The sequence below is a fragment of the Pristiophorus japonicus genome, chromosome 26 (assembly GCF_044704955.1).
Source record: "Pristiophorus japonicus isolate sPriJap1 chromosome 26, sPriJap1.hap1, whole genome shotgun sequence".
In the NCBI taxonomy this organism is placed as follows: Eukaryota; Metazoa; Chordata; class Chondrichthyes; family Pristiophoridae; genus Pristiophorus; species Pristiophorus japonicus.
In genome coordinates this window covers 13,779,403-13,798,835 of record NC_092002.1, presented here as the reverse complement: position 1 = coordinate 13,798,835, position 19,433 = coordinate 13,779,403, and the positions used below count along the sequence as shown (strand labels likewise).

The 19,433-nt window shown below is 46.9% G+C and overlaps 1 protein-coding gene across 4 annotated transcripts in view; it reads right to left on the bottom strand.

The window, feature by feature from the left end:
- LOC139239212 (transmembrane protein 87A-like) overlaps positions 1-19,433 on the bottom strand; it is a 75,874-nt gene that overhangs the window by 29,525 nt on the left and 26,916 nt on the right. For 3 of the 4 annotated variants that reach the window (XM_070867872.1, XM_070867875.1, XM_070867874.1), the window contains exons 6-13: positions 18,221-18,286; positions 15,060-15,128; positions 13,302-13,370; positions 8,515-8,620; positions 6,386-6,447; positions 4,530-4,713; positions 3,968-4,067; positions 936-1,029 (exon numbers count right to left, since the gene is read on the bottom strand). In XM_070867872.1, coding sequence (XP_070723973.1) covers positions 936-1,029; positions 3,968-4,067; positions 4,530-4,713; positions 6,386-6,447; positions 8,515-8,620; positions 13,302-13,370; positions 15,060-15,128; positions 18,221-18,286 — 750 coding nt within the window. The remainder of the gene's footprint in view (positions 1-935; positions 1,030-3,967; positions 4,068-4,529; positions 4,714-6,385; positions 6,448-8,514; positions 8,621-13,301; positions 13,371-15,059; positions 15,129-18,220; positions 18,287-19,433) is intronic. The other variant, XM_070867876.1, reaches the window with a different exon arrangement.

The following is a 19,433-nucleotide window of genomic DNA, read 5'->3' as shown; positions in this document are numbered from 1 at the left end:
ATCATTACAGGGCTACGTGCGTACAGTTCCTGACACTGAGTGCCAAAGCTCGCCCGAGGAGAAGAACCACTTGGCATTCTCGAGCAATCCCTTGTGTCCAGTTTAGGGGCAGCACTGGCAGAGCTGTGACAGACCATCTTGCACAGATAGGGAATAGTGGGCAGCACGAGGGGAACTGGGACAGATGAGCGACAAAGAAAAACAAAGATGGGGGGGGCGGAGGTGGAAGAGAGAAGATAAAAATTCAACAGTGCTGACTCAGCTCAGCAATGACTGGGAATCAAACCTGCCACCTTCCACTTATTTTAGAATGTCACTTATACATTTACAAGAGCTCAATAGTTCACTGCACACTCTTGTGCAAAAAGTCGTCTCCGGTTTTGCCAAGTGTAAAATTAGCCAGAATCCAGAACCACATGGACCCGCTCACTGCCAGGTCACTATTATGGGTTACACAGATAAGATGCACTGCAGCAACTAGCCAAGGCTTCTTCAGCAACAGCTCCCAAACCCGCGTCCTAGAAGGACAAGGGCAGCAGGCGCATGGGAACACAATCACCTCCAATTTCCCCTCCCAGTCACACACCATCCTGAAGTGGAAACATATCGTCGTTACTTCATCGTCGCTGGTCAAACTCCCTCCCGAACAACACTGCTTCACCACACGGACTGCAGCGGTTCAGGGTGACTCAAGGGATGGGCACTAAATGCTGGCCTTGCCAGCGACGGCCACATCCTGTGAATGAATACATTTAAAAACGCTCTCGTTAGTACTGGTGAAAGGATTGGGCTACTAAACAGGCTGCCTTTGCTCTTGACAAATTCTCGTTCCAAGTAAAAAATACCAGTCCACAAACCCTGTCCACCCATACCATTCTCTTTTCGACCCCCTCCCACCAAAAGTTCCAGTTTGGCATTTTTATAGATTTTCTTACCACAGTCACTCGCAGGACTCCCTCCACTGATGAAAACAGCAGGTATAGCAGACCGATGCCAATTACTTGATTCGAAGTGTTTCCCAACCGAGGCCTGTTTAAACGGAAAAGAACATTTCATCAGCAGGAACGGCTAGCTTTCATTTTCACTTGCTTTTAGACACCTTTCAGTGCCGAGCAGACACCTAATGCAGGACACCTCTCGGTCAGGAATGGGCAGTTCCAACGATAGGTCACCACCTTGAAACGTTAGCTCTGTTTCTCTCTCCACAGATTCTGCCTGACCTGCTGAGTATTTCCAGCATTTTCTGTTTTTATGAGGCCAGGGCTGTTCCCTTGAAGTCTACTTTTCCTGCATGAGCCGAGACGTGGAGATCAGCAGGATCACTGCTACAGCACCTTTCACCTCAGGACTTCCTAAAGCGCTTTACAGCCAATGAAGCACATTTGAAGTGTAGTCATAAGAACTTAAGAAATAGGAGCAGATGTAGGCCATACAGCCCCTCGTGCCTGCTCTGCCATTCAATAAGATCATGGCTGATCTTCGACCTCAACACTTTCCCGCCCGATCCCCATATCCCTTGATCCCCTTCGTATCCAAAAACCTATCTATCTTAGTCTTGAATACACTCAATGACTGAGCATCCATAGCCCTCTGGGGTAAAGAATTCCAAATATTCACAGCCGAGTGAAGAAATTTCTCCTCATCTCGGTCCTAAATGGTCGACCATCGAGGCTTTTGACAAGGTCCCACACAAGAGATTGATGTGCAAAGTTAAAGTACATGGTATTGGGGGTAATGTACTGACGTGGATAGAGAACTGGTTGGCAGACTGGAAGCAGAGAGTCGGGATAAATGGGTCCTTTTCAGAATGGCAGGCAGTGACTAGTGGGGTGCCGCAAGGCTCAGTGCTGGGACCCCAGCTCTTTACAATATACATTAATGATTTGGATGAAGGAATTGAGTGTAATATCTCCAAGTTTGCAGATGACACTAAACTGGGTGGCGGTGTGAGCTGTGAGGAGGATGCTAAAAGGCTGCGGGGTGACTTGGACAGGTTAGGTGAGTGGGCAAATGCATGGCAGATGCAGTATAATGTAGATAAATGTGAGGTTATCCACTTTGGGGGCAAAAACAGGAAGGCAGAATATTATCTGAATGGCGGCAGATTAGGAAAAGGGGAGGTGCAACGAGACCTGGGTGTCATGGTTCATCAGTCATTGAAAGTTAGCATGCAGGTACAGCAGGTGGTGAATGCGGCAAATGGTATGTTGGCCTTCATAGCTAGGGGATTTGAGTATAGGAGCAGGGAGGTCTTACTGCAGTTGTACAGGGCCGTGGTGAGGCCTCACCTGGAAGTGTGTTCAGTTTTGGTCTCCTAATCTGAGGAAGGACGTTCTTACTATTGAGGGAGTGCAGCAAAGGTTCACCAAACTGATTCCTGGGATGGCTGGATTGACATATGAGGAGAGTCTGGATCGACTGGGTCTTTATTCACTGGAGTTGAGAAGGATGAGAGGGGATCTCATAGAAACATAAAATTCTGACGGGACTGGACAGGTTAGATGCAGGAAGAATGTTCCCGATGTTGGGGAAGTCCAAAACCAGGGGACACAGTCTAAGGATAAGGGGTAAGCCATTTAGGACTGAGATGAAGAGAAACTTCTTCACTCAGAGTTGTTAACCTGTGGAATTCCCTACCGCAGAGAGTTGTTGATGCCAATTCATTGGATATATTCAAGAGGGAGTTAGATGTGGCCCTTACGGCTAAAGGGATCAAGGGGTATGGAGAGAAAGCAGGAAAGGGGTACTGAGGTGAATGATCAGCCATGATCTTATTGAATGGTGGTGCAGGCTCGAAGAGCCGAATGGCCTACTCTTGCACCTATTTTCTATGTTTCTATGACCCCTTATCCTGAGATTATGAACCCTAGTTCTAGACTCTCCAGCCAGAGTAAACAACCCCTCAGCATTTACCCTGTTAAGCCCTCGAAGAACTTTATACTTTTCAATGAGATCACCCCTCATTCTTCTAAACACCAGAAAATACAGGCCCATTCTACTCAATCTCTCCTCATAGGACATCCCTCTCATCCCAGGAATCAATCTCGTGAACCTTCATAGTCACTGCTATAATGTAGGAAATGCAGCAATTTGAACACAGCAAGGTCCCACATACAGCAATGTGATAATGACCAGATAATCTGTTTGAATGATGTTGATTGAGGGATAGCTAATTGAGGGATAAGCTAGGGCAAGCCTCCTTGATAAAGTGCAACATCCCCACCGGCACCTGGGAGTCCTTGGCCCAAAGTGGAGGAAGAGCATCCGGGAGGGCGCTGAGCACCTCGAGTCTTGTCGCCGAGAGCATGCAGAAAACAAGCGCAGGCAGCGGAAGGAGTGTGCGGCAAACCAGACTCCCCGCCCACCCTTTCCTTCAACCACTGTCTGTCCCACCTGTGACAGAGACTGCAATTCCCGTATTGGACTGTACAGTCACCTGAGAACTCACTTTTGGAGTGGAAGCAGGTCTTCCTCAATTTCGAGGGACTGCCAATGATGATGTTGAGTTAGGACTGAAGAGACTGCCTTGCTCCTCTTCGAATAGCGCACAAGATCTTTTACGTCCATCTGAGAGGGCAGAGTTTAACCTCAGACAGTGCAGAACTCCCATAGTACTGCAGTGGAGTGTCATCTGGAGCGGGGCTTGAACCCACAACCTTCTGCTACCCACTGAGCCATGGCGTGATCCTGCCCGTACCCCATGTAGTTTCCATGAGTCATTCGCAGCATTCAGGAATGAGAACCCTAGCTGATTTCCCACCCCCATTCTTTCCTTGGCCATGGGGTACTGAAGCCAAGTTTAGCACCTACTGCACCCGCCCAAGATCAGGCAATTCGGTGCGGGCTGGGAGGGTTGTAAAAGGCCTTCTTAGGCCGTATAAGCTCAGTTCCACACTAGTTGCAGCCTGTAATATGCAAGGCCACCTCACGGCAACACAAGAGGCAACGGGCACACAATACATCTTACTTGACAATACCGTAGCCAAGCCCAGCGATAATGACCAGGATCCGAGCGAGGGTGCGTTTCACAGCTGACAGAAGCTCTGCAAAAATCACTGCCCCGTGAACTGCAAGAGAGTTTTAAATGAGAATTAAATATAATTTGTAGCTGGGTAGCTCAATATTAAAGAGACTGCTGTATCATCCCAAATACATTGATGAATACTTTGGAACTTTAAAAAGTCAGTATTTTCTGAAAATATGGGAATGAGGATGACTAAAAACAAAGTGACATTTTAAGTTATTTCTTTGCCCCTTGCTCTTGAAGTAGTTGGGGTATAGGCCCACGGGGGTTAGAATCCCTCCAGTACCTGACCCAAATTAATCATGTGCGAGGCTTGACATCGAGAGCCAGAAAGTTATGACTGTGCCAAGCTCAATCTTGACCTCACCCAACACCTTGCAGTCATTAACCATTCAGGAGTGGGAGCCCCGGCTGATTTATTTCCTCCACCTCCCTGGTCCAGCCTCCACCCACTTTAATTTACATTTTTAACAAATGAACACGATTCGCTTGTTTCACCGTATACCTGATACACCCTGCTGCGAGATACTTTGGAATTCCGCATAGAAGACCGCTTTCTCCAACATTCCCAGCAGGATGACCCCGCCAATCCAGTACTGAATCCGGAGCAAATCCTTCCAGTAACAGGCTAACAGGAGAAGCCAGAAAACACTGTAGAGTACATAGACGATACACATCACCATGTAAAACTGCAGAAAGAAAGACAGCGAGTGAGGTTGCATGATTCCATACGCCATTGCAACATGAACTTATTAAAGGCTACGGGCAGTTAACAACAGTACTTCACCCCTCCACTGTTATATATAGAATTAATAGCACGGAAACAAGCCGGTCGGCTCAAGTTGTCTATGCCAGTGTTTATGCTCCACACACGCCTCGCCTACCTTATCTCATCTCACCCCATCAATATAGCCTTCTATTCCTTTCTCTTTCATGTGGTTATCTAACTTCCTCTTAAATGCATTTATGCTATTCGTGTCAACTACTCCACGGAGGTAGTAAGTGTCACATTCCCACCACTCTGTGTAAAGAAGTTTTTCCTAAATTCCTTATTGGATCTATTAGTGACTATCTTATAGTTATGGCCGCTAGTTTTTCGTGCGTCAGCTTCCTCAGTTGGTAGAATGGTTGCATCCGTAAAAAGAATTAATTGGTCATTTCATTGCTGTTCGTGGGATCTTACGGGGTGAAAAAAGGCTGCCTCTATGGCCCTGTACCTATGGCCATGCGGGAGCAGCATGGAGGCTCCGACCTGTGTGAGAACGCCAGCAGCAGGTCGGGGCCATAAAAGGAGTGGTGTGGAGACCTCAGGAGCAACCTTGAGGCATACTACTTCAGGGAGCAGAGCGAGCTGGTGCAGGAGGGCGACGGCAGGGAAGAGCGACGTCATCAAGGTCCAGGTCGGTGATTGGAGCGTGGGCAGATACAGCAGGAGCGGCGAGAGACTATAGAGGGACATAATCAGGGCCAGAGTTCGGAGCCAGGGGCAGCACGGGCCAGCTCACACTGTGATATGTGCGCGCACTAGGTCCGTGCAGCAGAGCTGGTCTCGTCATCTTGGGTAACCCTTGCCATTGGACCAAGACCTAGCTCTGTCAAGCCCGTGTGGTGGCTGGTGTGCAACAGCCACCACGTTAAAAAAATCCACGCACAGGCATCTTCCACCCTTCAGGATGTAGTACAGGACTTGGAATATTAAGTCCTTCATTGAAATACCTGTGAACTCATTCTTTTTTGGCATGGAAGTAAGTCATCCTCGTTTCGAGGGACTGCCTATTGATGATGTAACTTCACATATAGTTACCTTTGTTTGACGCGAGTCACTTTTGGCAACACACTAAGATATTATATATAAACGTGTCAGTCTCTCAATTCAAAATGCTCTTGCCAGACAAAGCTCTGGTGGATGCTTTCAGATCAACACGGAGTTCAACAATTTCAGATCATAACCTCTTCTAGACCCATCTTGTGTTTCTGTACTTGTACCATTACCATCTCCTTTTGCCTCGCACCATCATCCCTTTTGTTATTTAATCTCTCCTGCCTTCCACCCGATCACAGACCTTCTCTTTTGTTATTTCCGCTATTCTCCACCCTCCTTTCTCTGCCTCTGCAGTCGCTTAAAACCTGTTGTATCCCTAACTTTTTCCAGTTCTGATTAAACTTCTGATAAAAGGTCAGCGACCTGAAACGTTAACTCTGCTTCTCTCTCCACTTGCTGAGTATTTCCAGCATTTTCTGTTCTTTGAGGATTCCCCACTCATTTCAGCTAGTCCACAGAAGTTAACTAGATGGAGACACGCTTTAAAAGAATCAGATTTATTAGTAAATTGCTACCCACAAGATCAGTACAATACTTACGATCATTAATGGCCATTCTGTGGCAGAAATGTATCCATAGGGTCCCAACATTTCCACTTCTACTACAGAGAGAGACACAGAACAGGATGGCAATCAATACAGAAGTCTAAGTGTCGAATAGGCCCTATTTAACATGCACAAAGTTACAATGAGCGCAAGTGACCTTCAATCAGTTGGACACTGGCATGGTCACTGGTTCTGGGGATTTTTATGCAAAAATTGTTGTATTGGAAACTTAGAAAATAGGAGTAGTAGTCAGCTATTCAGCCCTTCGAGCCTGCACCGCCATTCAATATGATCACGGCTAATCCTCTAACTCAAGACCATATTTCCGCTTTTTCCCCATACCCCTTGATGCCTTTTGTTTCTAGAAATCTGTCTATCTCCCTCTTAAATATATTCAGTGACTTGGCCTCCACAGCCTTCTGTGGTAGAGAATTCCACAGGTTCAGTGGAAAAAATGTCTCCTCATCTCGGTCCTAAATTTCCTACCCCGTATCCTGAGACTGTGACCCCTTGTTCTAGACGTCCCAGCCAGGGGAAACATCCTCTCTGCATCCATTCTATCCAACCCACTACGTTAGAATAACTATATGAACGCATGGGATCTGTAACCAGATGTCACATTAGGTCACTTGCCCTAATTATGCTTCTTTCTTGCAACAGTTAAGCAGAATAAAAGTTGACATAACAGCTAATATTCCCTTAAAAAAAAAAAATTTTTTTGGGGGGGGGGGGGGGGGGGGCTGTGCGGCCCCTTGAAATTTCTGCGTACGCGCGGTTTTTCCATTCAAAAATCGGTGAGCTGGCTGCGAGGGACCTCCAGACAGCTGGCAGCCGTGGCATTGACTACAGCCGTGACACTGATTACAGCAGCACGATGTACTCTGCGGACCAGCGGCAGTTAGAAAATGGTGTGCTGCCTTGTCACACAGTCATTCACAAAGACAGGCCTCCACATGACCAAAAGGTCAACTTGAAATGAAGGCCATCGATGGGTTTGCACTGCTATCCCATGTCAGTGCTGGATGGGGCAGACAAATGCTTGACACTTCAAGTAGGCGAGTGCATCTGAAAAGGTTAATCGCGACAGGTATTGTCTGCTTTGCTCAACCCCATCAATACAACCACACAGGCACAGACACACTGACTCAAAAAGGGGAACATAAGAATTAGGAGCAGAATTAGGCCTTTCGGTCCCTCGAGCCTGCTCCGCCATTCAATGAGATCATGGCTGATCTTCGATCTCAACTCCACTCTCCCGCCCGATCTCCACATGCCTTGATTCCCCATGAGTCCAAAAATCTTTCTCAGTCTTGAATATACTTTGGGGCAGATAATTCCAAAGATTCACAACCCTCTGAGTGAAGAAATTACTTCTTAGCTCAGTCTTAAATGGCCAATCCCTTATCCTGAGACTGTGCCCCCTAGTTATAAACTCTCTAGCCAGGGGAAACAGCCTCTCAGTCAATCCCCTTCAGGGTCTTGTATGTTTCAATTAGATCACCTCTCATTCTTCTAAACTTCAGAGAGTATCGGCCCACACTCCCAACTCCACTTACATGCCCCAGGTGTCCCTATGGCATAGTCCCTAGGGTCATTTACAAGCCACTACAGTACTTTATGACTTTCACATGCCATGAATCTCATGGTCTGTATACCAAAAATGTAAATAACAATGTGAGGTCGCCAAAGCACTAATATAATTTAAAAAAAAGCTTGGTTCACCTTACTACCGCTTCCCACCTTGCCTTGTCTACCCTCCCACCTTTTTTGAGCTCCTATGGGGCCCTGCACTGTCGACCTCGACCCATCGCCCAGGGTTTGCAGATCAATCTACCATGGCTGGCACAGGTCCCATACAGATCGCGTATCAAAGACCAGTGCTCGTGCTCCAATCCGCTTTCCCCAGTTCTTAGCCCTACAAAGCCACAAATTCCAGGATTTATACGCAGATTCTGCCTCTCAGCTGCAAAAGGCTTCGGGTTACCAGCTGCAGAGGTCGGGGACCAGTATGGAAATTATATTAAAATGATTTCCTCCGCCCAAGCCCAGTCAATTGCAGCCCCCTTGGCCTTGGCTAAAATATGGGTGCAGTGCATTATTTTACTGCTGTACCGAGAACCTACAAATTAGATTCCAATTTCTGTTTTCAAGGGAAGCAGTCTTTGGCGACTCTTGGACCTCAATGATGAAAAGGTAAGGTGCATCCTCCCAGGTCTGTGCCACCGAGCCCTGCAAAACACGTCAACGGGAAACAATTTAACACAGAGATCAACTGGCCGTTAGTGGGGCAGAAGGTTTTTTATCAAATTATAATTTACCTAGTTAGTATGTTCAGTAAGTCAACCAACATTTACAGCAAAGGGATCCTGGGCTTTATAAATAGAGAGTATAAAAGCCGGGAAGTTATGCTAAACATATATAAAACACTAGTTCGGCTCCAGCTGGAGTATTGTGTCCAATTCTGGGCACCATACTCAAGGAAAGCTTTGGAGAGGGTACAGAAGAGATTTGCTAGAATTGTTCAAGGGATGAGGGATTACAGTTATGTGGCTAGACTGGTGATTGGCAAAAGAACCAGAGGCGACATGAGGAAAAACTTGTTTACGCAATGAGTTGTTAGGATTTGGACGGCACAGCCTGAAAGCGTGGTGGATACAGATTCAATACTGGCCTTCAAGAGGGAATTGGATAAATGCAGCAATAGGGCGAAAGAGCTGGGGAGTGGGACTGACTGGAATTCTCTTCGAAAGAGTCGGCGCAGACTCGATGGGCCAAATGACCTCCTTCTGTGTTGTACTATTCTATGATTTTATGAACATCACGGAATTCTCTTCAGTAAGGCAAAAGTCAAAATGAGTTACTGTTGCCATGAGCCAGACCAGCAGATTACAAAATAGTAATACATAGAAACATAGAAAAATATGTGCAGTAGGCGGCCATTCGGCCCTTCTAGTCTGCACCGCCATTCAATGAGTTCATGGCTGAACATGCAACTTCAGTACCCCATTCCTGCTTTCTCGCCATACCCCTTGATCCCCCTAGTAGTAAGGACTTCATCTAACTCCCTTTTGAATATATTTAGTGAATTGGCCTCAACTACTTTCTGTGGTAGAGAATTCCACAGGTTCACCACTCTCTGGGTGAAGAAGTTTCTCCTTATCTCGGTCCTAAATGGCTTACCCCTTATCCTTAGACTGTGACCCCTGGTTCTGGACTTCCCCAACATTGGGAACATTCTTCCTGCATCCAACCCGTCAGAATTTTAAACGTTTCTATGAGATCCCCTCTTATTTTTCTGAACTCCAGTGAATACAAGCCCAGTTGATCCAGTCTTTGATAGGTCAGTCCCACCATCCCGGGAATCAGTCTGGTGAATCTTCGCTGCACTCCCTCAATAGCAAGAATGTCCTTCTCAAGTTAGGAGACCAAAACTGTACACAATACTCCAGGTGTGGCCTCACCAAGGCCCTGTACAACTGTAGCAACACTAGACAATTAATTGGACCCAGAGGGCAGGGCTACTTCCATCAAATCTGTAGATCCGAGTACGTGGTAACAATGCAATTTATTCCCTCCATATTAAAATTTGAACTCCTTTTTAGGGTCCCATATTGGGTGGGAATGAGTGCATGCCCAAGAATCAAGTCAGACAGCAGATGATGATGTGCAAGAGCAGCCTAGGTGACCCATTCAATATCCCCTCAAGACAGAAGAATGCCTTTCCTCCATTCACTCCCGAGATACCACAGCAGGACTGGGAACTGTCCACCTCATGATCTGTGGACACAAACCTGCTCAGCGTCATGGCACAGCATGGAACAAGCTGCACTGCACTTTGCGTACGTTACTTTATACAAGATGATTTCTGGGGGTGAATTTGATGCTCATCGAGGAGAGGTATATTACTGATTTCAGGTAACACCACTGATTACTCCCTGGCCAGGTATAGCAGTTTATATACACATTAAAGCTCCCTCTCCTAACTCAATCACATGCCTCAGCTCCAACGTCAGAAGAATATACCCTATTCTACTAGAATGGTATGTTTTATTTCCCATGCCAGCCTCTCAGAATGAGATTGCCATATTTAGTACAACCTTGTACCTTGGAATCATATCCACTGAAAAGTGGACTGAAACCATGTAACAATAGCTTGAGGAGGTGTCCAGTCCACCAGACTGGGCTAGATTGCTAAAAGTGACACAGCATGTTGATGCTATGTACTAGGAAATAGCTCATGATATAGCTGTGACTGTGAGCTGCAGAAGGGATCTGCGTAATATATAACCTGGACTTAGCTGCGATGCCCCTGTAGGCAAATTTCCTGCTAACTAATCAGGAGTGAAAAATTGGGGTGAAGTACTGGCTGGTGACCCACAACCACGGAGGCATACCCCAGCAAGCAGCCTGTAAGGAAGCAGTTAATTCTTAATGTTTAGCATCCGCCTGTTAAGCAAATTTCTGTTAGAAGGACAGGTTCAATTGAAAGGAATTCCAGTCAGAGAGCTTTAGCTGGTAACAAGTTGCTGCATGGACATAGAATAGGCAGGGATAGTCTTCGCTGAGAAGAGATTAAGCGGAGGCAACAAACTGTTAGCTCGAGCCTTGAAAGGCACCTACCATAGATCTGGAAAATTTAGGGGGTGTGAATCAAGTTAAGGGGAGCAATTCTTGTTAAAACTGAAGTCCAGCTAATTGAGGTAGTACTATGAAACTGTATATGGATTCTCACGTAGCCAAAGTGAAAGAGCGATCTGCGAAGAGGGTTGTTAGAATAGATTCTTCAGAATTTGACAGGGCTTGCACAGCAGATTCCCCTCCAGCTCGAAATCTGTGATGCGATGAATTCTCCGCTCCCTTGTGGTGTAATAGTGACCCTAGTGTATGTGCAACTATTATTAGTAATAGTCATTGTAATTGTGTAATTGTGAGTAAGTTATCATTGAATGCTTAATTCCTATGAAATCCAATAAATGCCGTTGAACCCTGTTATCTTGAGGAATTATATAAATTTGGAAGAATATCCATTTCCAACAACTCAATGCCTTCAAAGAACAGAAAGGAAGAAAAACAGGCAAAAAAAAGTAGCAAACATCTAAAGAGTAAGGGGCCGAAATTGCCCTTTTTAAGGCCCGTCCTCAAAGAGGCGGTAATAGGTCGAGAAGGCCTTTCCGACCGGGGGCAGGCAGATGGTGTGATCCATCCGGAATTGCCCCCGGGCCGGGGGGGGGCAGCAGAAACAGGTTTCCACCATGCCCAGTGTTTCCGTTCCGCCTGGCACTCTGACCTGTTGTTAGCCATGCGCCGATCCCTTACCAACCCACGGCGACCCCTTTTCCGCCGGTCGGAGAGTGCGCCCGACATCTTCACGCGGCGGGAAGCTGCCAGTGGCTGGGCGGCGCGTCCGTCCTTAAAGGGGAGGGTGCACCGCCGCGGCCCCCATTTTGTTTAAACTGTCAGCCGACTCGGCAGTCGGCCCGACAATGGCGGCCACTGGTTCAGCCGGGCCACCAACAGGCAGTCCGGCATCCCCTCTTGGGCGCCAAGGAGGCCTCGCAGCGTCCCTTCCCTTTAATTGAAGGGGAGGGACGTTGCTACGCTAAATGACACCGCCCACCATCGCCCTGCTTCCGACTCTCTTCCGCCCCGTTCACACAAAATGGCCGAAGTGCATTCCAATCTCCACCCCATCTGTACTGGCGGTATTTCAATCATTTAGTTCGAATTATCCGCCCCAAACAGGGCGGAGGGCAATTTCGGCCCCCAAGTGTCAAAATGTAACTGAATTCCCAATTGTTTACCCTACCTTAACACCAGAGGCATACAAGGTGAGGGGATAGTAAAAGAAAATTAGATAAATATTTGAGACCGAAGGTACAGGATATGGTGGGAGCGTGGAGCACTAGGATTAGTTTTAGATTGCTCCATCAAAGAACCAGCACAGGCACAATCGGCCTCCTTCCTTGTTGCAAACGTTTACTGTTGGATCACAGCTAACAAGTCAGTTACCTTATCTAGGCTGTCAGGCACAGGACCTAGCAGGCATGATGCATTTATGAGCAGTTCTGGGCACCACACGGTAGGAAGGATATATGGGTCTTGGAGGGAGTGCAGCACAGATTTACCATAATGCTACCCGGAATTCCAGGGGTTAAATTACAAGGAGAGATTACACAAACGAGGATTACATTCCCTGGATTTTGGAAGGTTAAGGGGAGCTTTGGTCAAAGTTCTCAAGGCATTAAGGGGAACAGATAGGGTAGATAGAGAGAAACTATTCCTGCTGGTGGGGGAGTCTAGGTAGGAGGCATTGTCTAAACATTAGAGCCAGACCTTTAAGGAGTGAGATTAGGAAACACTTCTACACACAAAGGATGGTAGAAGTTTGGCACACTCTTCCGCAAACAGCAATTGATGCTCGATTAATGGTTAGTTTAAAATCTGAGATAGATTTTTGTTAACCAAAGGTATTAAGGGATATTGGGGCAAAGGCGGCTAGATAGAGTTAGGCCGCAGATCAGCCATGATCTCATTGAATGGCGGAACAGGCTCAAGGTGCTAAATGGTCTACTTCTGTCCCCATGTTCTTATTTATGGGGAAGCTAGATAAACACAAGAAATAAATTAAAGGCAGGGTTAGCTGAAGGAGGAGTTGGATGAGGCTCGTGTGGAGCAGAGACGTGGAGCAGTTGAGTCGAATGGCCTATTTCTGTGTTGTACATTCTATATAAATCGATGTACATGTATCGCACTGACCCGAGTGAAGGAAGGGGAGAAGACAGAGTGAAAAAGCCTGGATGGGAAGAATAGGCATTTCACCTCAAGTATTGACTCACTCACTGACTGGAGACACGAAGGCAGACAACCTGAAACAGCTAAAGGAAAGGGAAGAAGAGGAAAACAAACTTACCGGGTGCTTGGCTACTTCTGTGGTAGTATTCTTTTTTTTCTGTTCATTCTTTGGTTGCTTGTCATCTTTCTGGAAGAAAATACAAGGCTCGTTGCTCTTTGGAAGCTGCGTTCCTTCCATTTTGAAGAAGGATTTTCACTGCAACTCACAGACCTCCCAAACATCCTTTTGGACTCTAATGGAAAAATGGCAGTGGTAGACATATCTGGGGGTGGTGGAATTTCCCCCTTTTTTTTTTTTAAAAAGGCCTGTTACCGCCTCTAATGGATGGCAAGGCATTTCCGCCCGGGGGCGGGGCTGACACATCCGCAATTGCCCCCGCGCCCCGTGTTTCCGTCCCGCCCAACGCACTGACCCCCCCTTACTGCCTCGCGGGGAAAATTACCCCGCGGGATGGCAGCTGCCACCGGTCGGTACCCCCGTCAGCTTCGCGCGGCGGGAAGCTGCCAGTGGCTGGGCAGTGAGGCCAGCATTAAAGGGGAGGGCACACTTCCGTGGCCAGAATTTTTTTTTTTTTTTAAATTGTCAGCCAACTTCTCTGGCCCGGCCGATCCCCTCCCTGGTGGCCCAGTGGGCTCCACATCAGCCTCGTGGCATCCTTCCCCTTTAAGTGAAGGGGAGGGACGTTGCGACACGTCAGCGAGACGCGGCATGTCTGCCTGCGCTGACCTCCCCGATCCCTCGCAAACCCACTCCGACACCACCGCAAATAGTGCTCCAAAGCACTAGCAGGCTGTGTTAGAATTAAAGAGCCCAATTTGTCCAGCTCTTCCCCCTGACTCCCATCGGGCAGATAATTCGAATTATTTGAATTATCATCGCCTGGCGGAGGTCGGAGGGAAGGGGCGGAAAATTCGGCACTTTAACTTTGTCACCACCTTCCAGCTCTTTGGGGCACTGTTTGAGGCGGTGTCGGGGTGAGTATGCAATGGGAGCAGGGTGGTGTCCATCACCGCTACGTAGCAACGTCTCTCCCCTTCACTTAAAGGCGAGGCCTAGTGAAGCCTCCTTGGGAGGGCTGCCCGGCCGAAACAGTGGGCGCGGTTGTTGGGCCCACTCAGGAGTGGGCCGACAATTAAAACAAAATGGTGGCCGCGGCAGTGCGCCATCCCTTTAAGGGCGGCCGCACTGCCCAAAACCGGCAGCTTCCCGTCGGGGGCACCGACTGGTGGTGGCCGCGCTCCGGCAGGGCAATTTTCCACGCGGGGCGGATAAAGGGTCGCCGCCGGGCTATAAGGGGTCGGCGTGCTGGGCGGGGCTGAATGTCGGGGCGTGGCAGAAGCCCTTTTCCGCCGCCCCCCCGGGGCAATTGCAGACGGGTCTCATCCTCAGCCTGCCCCTGGTCAGTAAGACCGTACCGCCCCCGTAACTGCCTTTTAGAGGTGCTAATGGGCCTTAAAAAAGCGGGAAATTTCCTCCCATAGTCTTGCATTTTCACAGGATGCACTAGGTGGTGTCGTAGTTATGGCAGTGGTCCAGCAACTCAAAGTGGCAAGTTAAAAATGTATTTATTAATTTGGTAAATTGCAGGTTTTGCTTGAAAATAGATAAATTAGGTTCCTTTTCGACTGGGAAACACAGGGTCGCGGAGGCAAAAAGCCTCCACAAAAATCCACTGGTTGACTCTTGTCCGGTCTGGTCCCACACTACGTGGTTTAACACCATCTAAAGTGGACCAACAAGCCATTCAGTTGTTCAGGGCAATAAATGAGGCCTTGCCAATGTCGCACAACAAATTCATATAAAAATTACACGTACTGCATTTACTGGTTTGCCTTCTTGTGGTTTAGGTGCCACAAGATTATACTTTGGCTTTTCCGCTTCTTCCTGGAAAAAAAATGGATGCATCAATGTTTTTTTTTTTAAAAAGTGTTGAGAAACTCAAGTGAAGGCCTATAGTACAGGGCACCAAAGGGGAAGAGCATAGGAGAGAACATGAACTACACTGAGCAGCAACTAGGTGATGGAAGCGTGAATTTTAAAAGCCTGAAGATTGTAGGATGGAGGAAAGCCTGAGGGAGGTCCCATTAGTTCTCAGGTCCCGAGTAGGAGACAGTAAGGAGTCTTCATGAGAGAGTAACAAAGGTAATAGGACTGAGGCTGTTTAACAGAATAGATAAGAGGGAACCAGTGAATGTGGTGTATTTGGATTTTCAAAAGGCATTTGATAAGGTGCCACCACACAAGAGGTTATTAAACAAAATTAGGGCTCATGGGATTGGGGGTAATATCCTAGCATGGATTGAGGATTGGTTAATGGACAGAAAACAGAGTAGGAATAAACGGGTCATTTTCAGGCTGGCAGTCTGTAACTAGTGGGGTCCTGTAAGGATCGGTGCTTAGGCCCCAACCATACACAATCTATATCAATGATTTGGATGAGGGGACCAAATGTAATATATCCGAAGTGCTGGGTGGGAATGTAAGTTGTGAGGAGGATACAAAGAGGCTTCAAGTGAATATAGACAGGCTGAGTGAGTGGACAAAAACCTGGCAAATGGAATATAATGTGAGAAAATGGGAAGTTATCTATTTTGGTAGGAAAATAGAAAATCAGTGCATTTTTTTTTAAATGGAGAGAGGTTGGGAAATGTTGGTGTTCAGAGGGACCTGGGTGTCCTTGTACATGAATCACTGAAAGTCAACATGCAGGTACAGCAAGCAATTAAGAAAGCAAATGGTATGTTGGCCTTTATTACAAGAGGATTTGTGTACAAGAGTAAAGGCGTCGTATTGCAATTATATCGGGCCCTGGTGAGTTGGCACCTGGAGTATTGGGTACAGTTTTGGTCTCCTTACCTACGGAAGGATATACTTGCCATAGAGGGAAGTGCAACAAAGGTTCACCAGACCGATTCCTGGGATGGGGGGATTGCCCTATGAGGAGAGATTGAGTAGACTAGGCCTATATTCTCCAGAGTTTAGAAGAATGAGAGGTGATGTCATTGAAACATACAAAATTCTTACAGGACTTGACAGGGTAGATGCAGGGAGGATGTTCCCCCGGGCTGGGGAGTCTAGAACCAGGGTTCACAGTCTCAGAATAAGGGGTTATTTAGGACTGAGATGAGGAGAAATGTCGTCACTCAGAGGGTGGTGAATCTTTGGAACTCTCTACCCCAGAGGCTCAGTCATTGACTATATTCAAGACAGAGATCGATAGATTTTTGGATATTAAGGGAAATCAAGGGATATGGGAACAGTGCAGGAAAGTGGAGTTGAGGTAGATCAGCCATGATCTCATTGAATGGCAGTGAAGGCTCGAGAGGCTGAATGGCCTCATCCTGCTCCTATTTATGTTTTTAATTCGGATAAAATAGAACATTGGGCACAGAAACAAGTATTTTGGGCCAACCAGTCCATGCCAGCGTTTTTGCTCCACTCTAGCTAGTGCTTAGTCATCTAATTATCAGCATAATCCTCTCTGCCTTTTCCCCTCATATGCTTACCCAGTCTCCCCTTAAATGCATCGATAGTGTTCGCCACAACCACTCCCTGTGGTAGCAAGTTCCACATTCTCACCACTCTCTGGGTAAGGAAGTTTCTTCTGAATTCCTTATTTGATTTCTTGGTGACTATTTTATATTGATGGCCTCTAGTTTTGCTCTTCCCCACAAGTGGAAACACACACTCTCTGTGTCTACTCTATCAAAACCTTCCATAAAGACCTCTATTAGGTTACCCCTCAGCATTCTCTTTCCAGCCTGTTCTTCCTCTCCTGATAGGTATAAACCTTGCAGTTCTGGTATCACCCTTTTAAATCTTCTTTGCATTCTCTCCAGTGTCTCTAGATCCTTTTCATAATTTGGCGACCAGAATTGTACTCAGTACTCCAAGTGTGGAATAACCAAGATTTAATACAAGTTTATCATAACTTCACTACTTTTCAATTCTATCCCTCTCAAAATAAACCCCAGTGAAGATGTGGGTGGGGGAGGAAGAGGATGTCAGGCAGTGTCTTAGTAGTGCAGAGGATACAAGAGAGCAAAGATCAGAACAATGAATATAGTCATATCAATAGCACAGAGAATGAAAAGAAAGGGAATGAAGGACAGAGAGGAACGGGCAAGAAGTCTGAGCCTTTCGTACCAGAATACCATTCCATTTAATCAATTCCTCTGAGCCCAATCGGAGAGCAACTCCTCTCTGGTGGTTAGTCTCCAACACTGAAACCAAGCATGGCACAATGTTCGCGGTTCCAGTCTTTACTCTTCCCATTTAAGTGTTTTTCCCTACTTAATGGAAATAACATTTTCTAGTGCATCAGAGACCCAAACCCCGACATTCAAACAAACGTTTGCATTTATAAAGTACCTTTTAATGGTGTAAAATATCGCAAGGCGCTTATACGGCACAAAAAAATACCGCTCCACAAAATCAGTTCAAAATTGGCCAAATTTGAACCTATTTAAATGTTTGCCATTGGTGTTTGGACACTCCATCCCCAAAAAACAAGATAACCATAGCTACATTTTCATGACTCATCCATAAGAGTTTAGAAAAGGCTATGGCATTGCACCAAGCACATGCCCAAACTACAGCGCAAGATTCCCTTTCTTAGGCGACAGCTAAACATTCATTTCTTTATATAACATTACCACAGAATGAAAGAAAGACTTGCATTTTTATAGCGCCTTTCACAACCACCAGACGTCTCAAAGTGCTTTACAGCCAATGAAGTGCCAGAAGACACCAAGGGTGCATTTACACCACAACTGTAGTGCCAGAACGAAACAGTTTTTGCTTTGCAGTGACGCACCAGTCATCGAATTCAATGGCAGATGGGATACATTTTCTGAGACTAAGAAGCACTCTTCACTAAACATTTGGTCAGGCTTTGCATTTTACACTGCTTTTACAGGAATACGCCTGGATATGAACAGTCACCCTGTCTTGCGTATCGTGCACCCAAGTCTTACCTTCTTGCTGCCTGCATTTCGTTTTGATATTGGTTTGGGTTTGGGCTCAGGTTTAGGATTAACGTCCTGTAAAGATTTGTTTAAAGCAACATTTAGCAGGAGGTCACCAGGCACAAGCCACGCAGTACAAAATCAACACAACTAGTAACGAGAAGCTGAGCTACATAAACTGGAAACCCCTCGGGGGTTGCTGTCCCTGATGTCAGCCGGGACAGCAACCGGGGGTCGACAATTAGCCTCACCACATCTGCGTTAGGAAGGCTAAAGTAATGTACAGCCATTGAAAATGCAGAGCCTAGACTGGGACATCAGTTGTATCCAAGTCGTCATCATCATCATAGGCAGTCCCTCGGAATCGAGGAAGACTTGCTTCCACTCTTAGAATGAGTTCTTAGATGGCTGAACAGTCCAATACGGAAATTACAGTCTCCGTCACAGGTTTGCCGCACGCTCTTTCCGCTGCCTGTGCTTGATTTCTGCATGCTCTCAGCGATGAGATTCGAGGTGCTCAGCGCCCTCCCAGATGCACTTCCTCCGCTTAGGGCGGTCTTTGGACAGGGACTCCCAGGTGTCAGTGGGGATGTTGCACTTTATCAGGGAGGCTTTGAGTGTGTCCTTATAAAGTTTCCGCTGCCCACCTTTGGCTCGTTTGCTGTGAAGGAGTTCTGAGTAGAGTGCTCGCTTTGGGAGTCTCGTGTCTGGCATGCGAACTATGTGTCCTGCCCAGCGGAGCTGATCGAGTGTGGTCAGTGCTTCAATGCTGGTATCCAAGTAACCCAGTGTAGACTGGGTCTGGAACCTTGCCTGGTCTGTGTAGCGGGGCAACTCATTGGCTTCAGCGGCTGAGCCATTTTTGGGTGCTTCCATTCTATATATATTGTTTTTTTAATTCATTCACGGCCAGCCTTGCCTATCGTCTATCCCTAATTGCCCTTGAGAAGGTAATGGTGAGCCACCTTCTTGAACACAACTGAGTGGCAGAGGGCAGTTGAGAGTCAACCGCATTGCTGTGGGTCTAGAGGCACATATAGGCCAGACTGGGTAAAATTGCCTTCCCTAAAGGGACATTAGTGAACCAGTTGGGTTTTTTCGACAATCCGGTAGTTTCATGATCACCATTATTGACACTAGCTTTTTATTCCAGATTTATTTAATTGAATCTAAATTCCCCAGCTGTCGTGGTGGGATCTGCTGGATCATTGGTCCAGGCCTC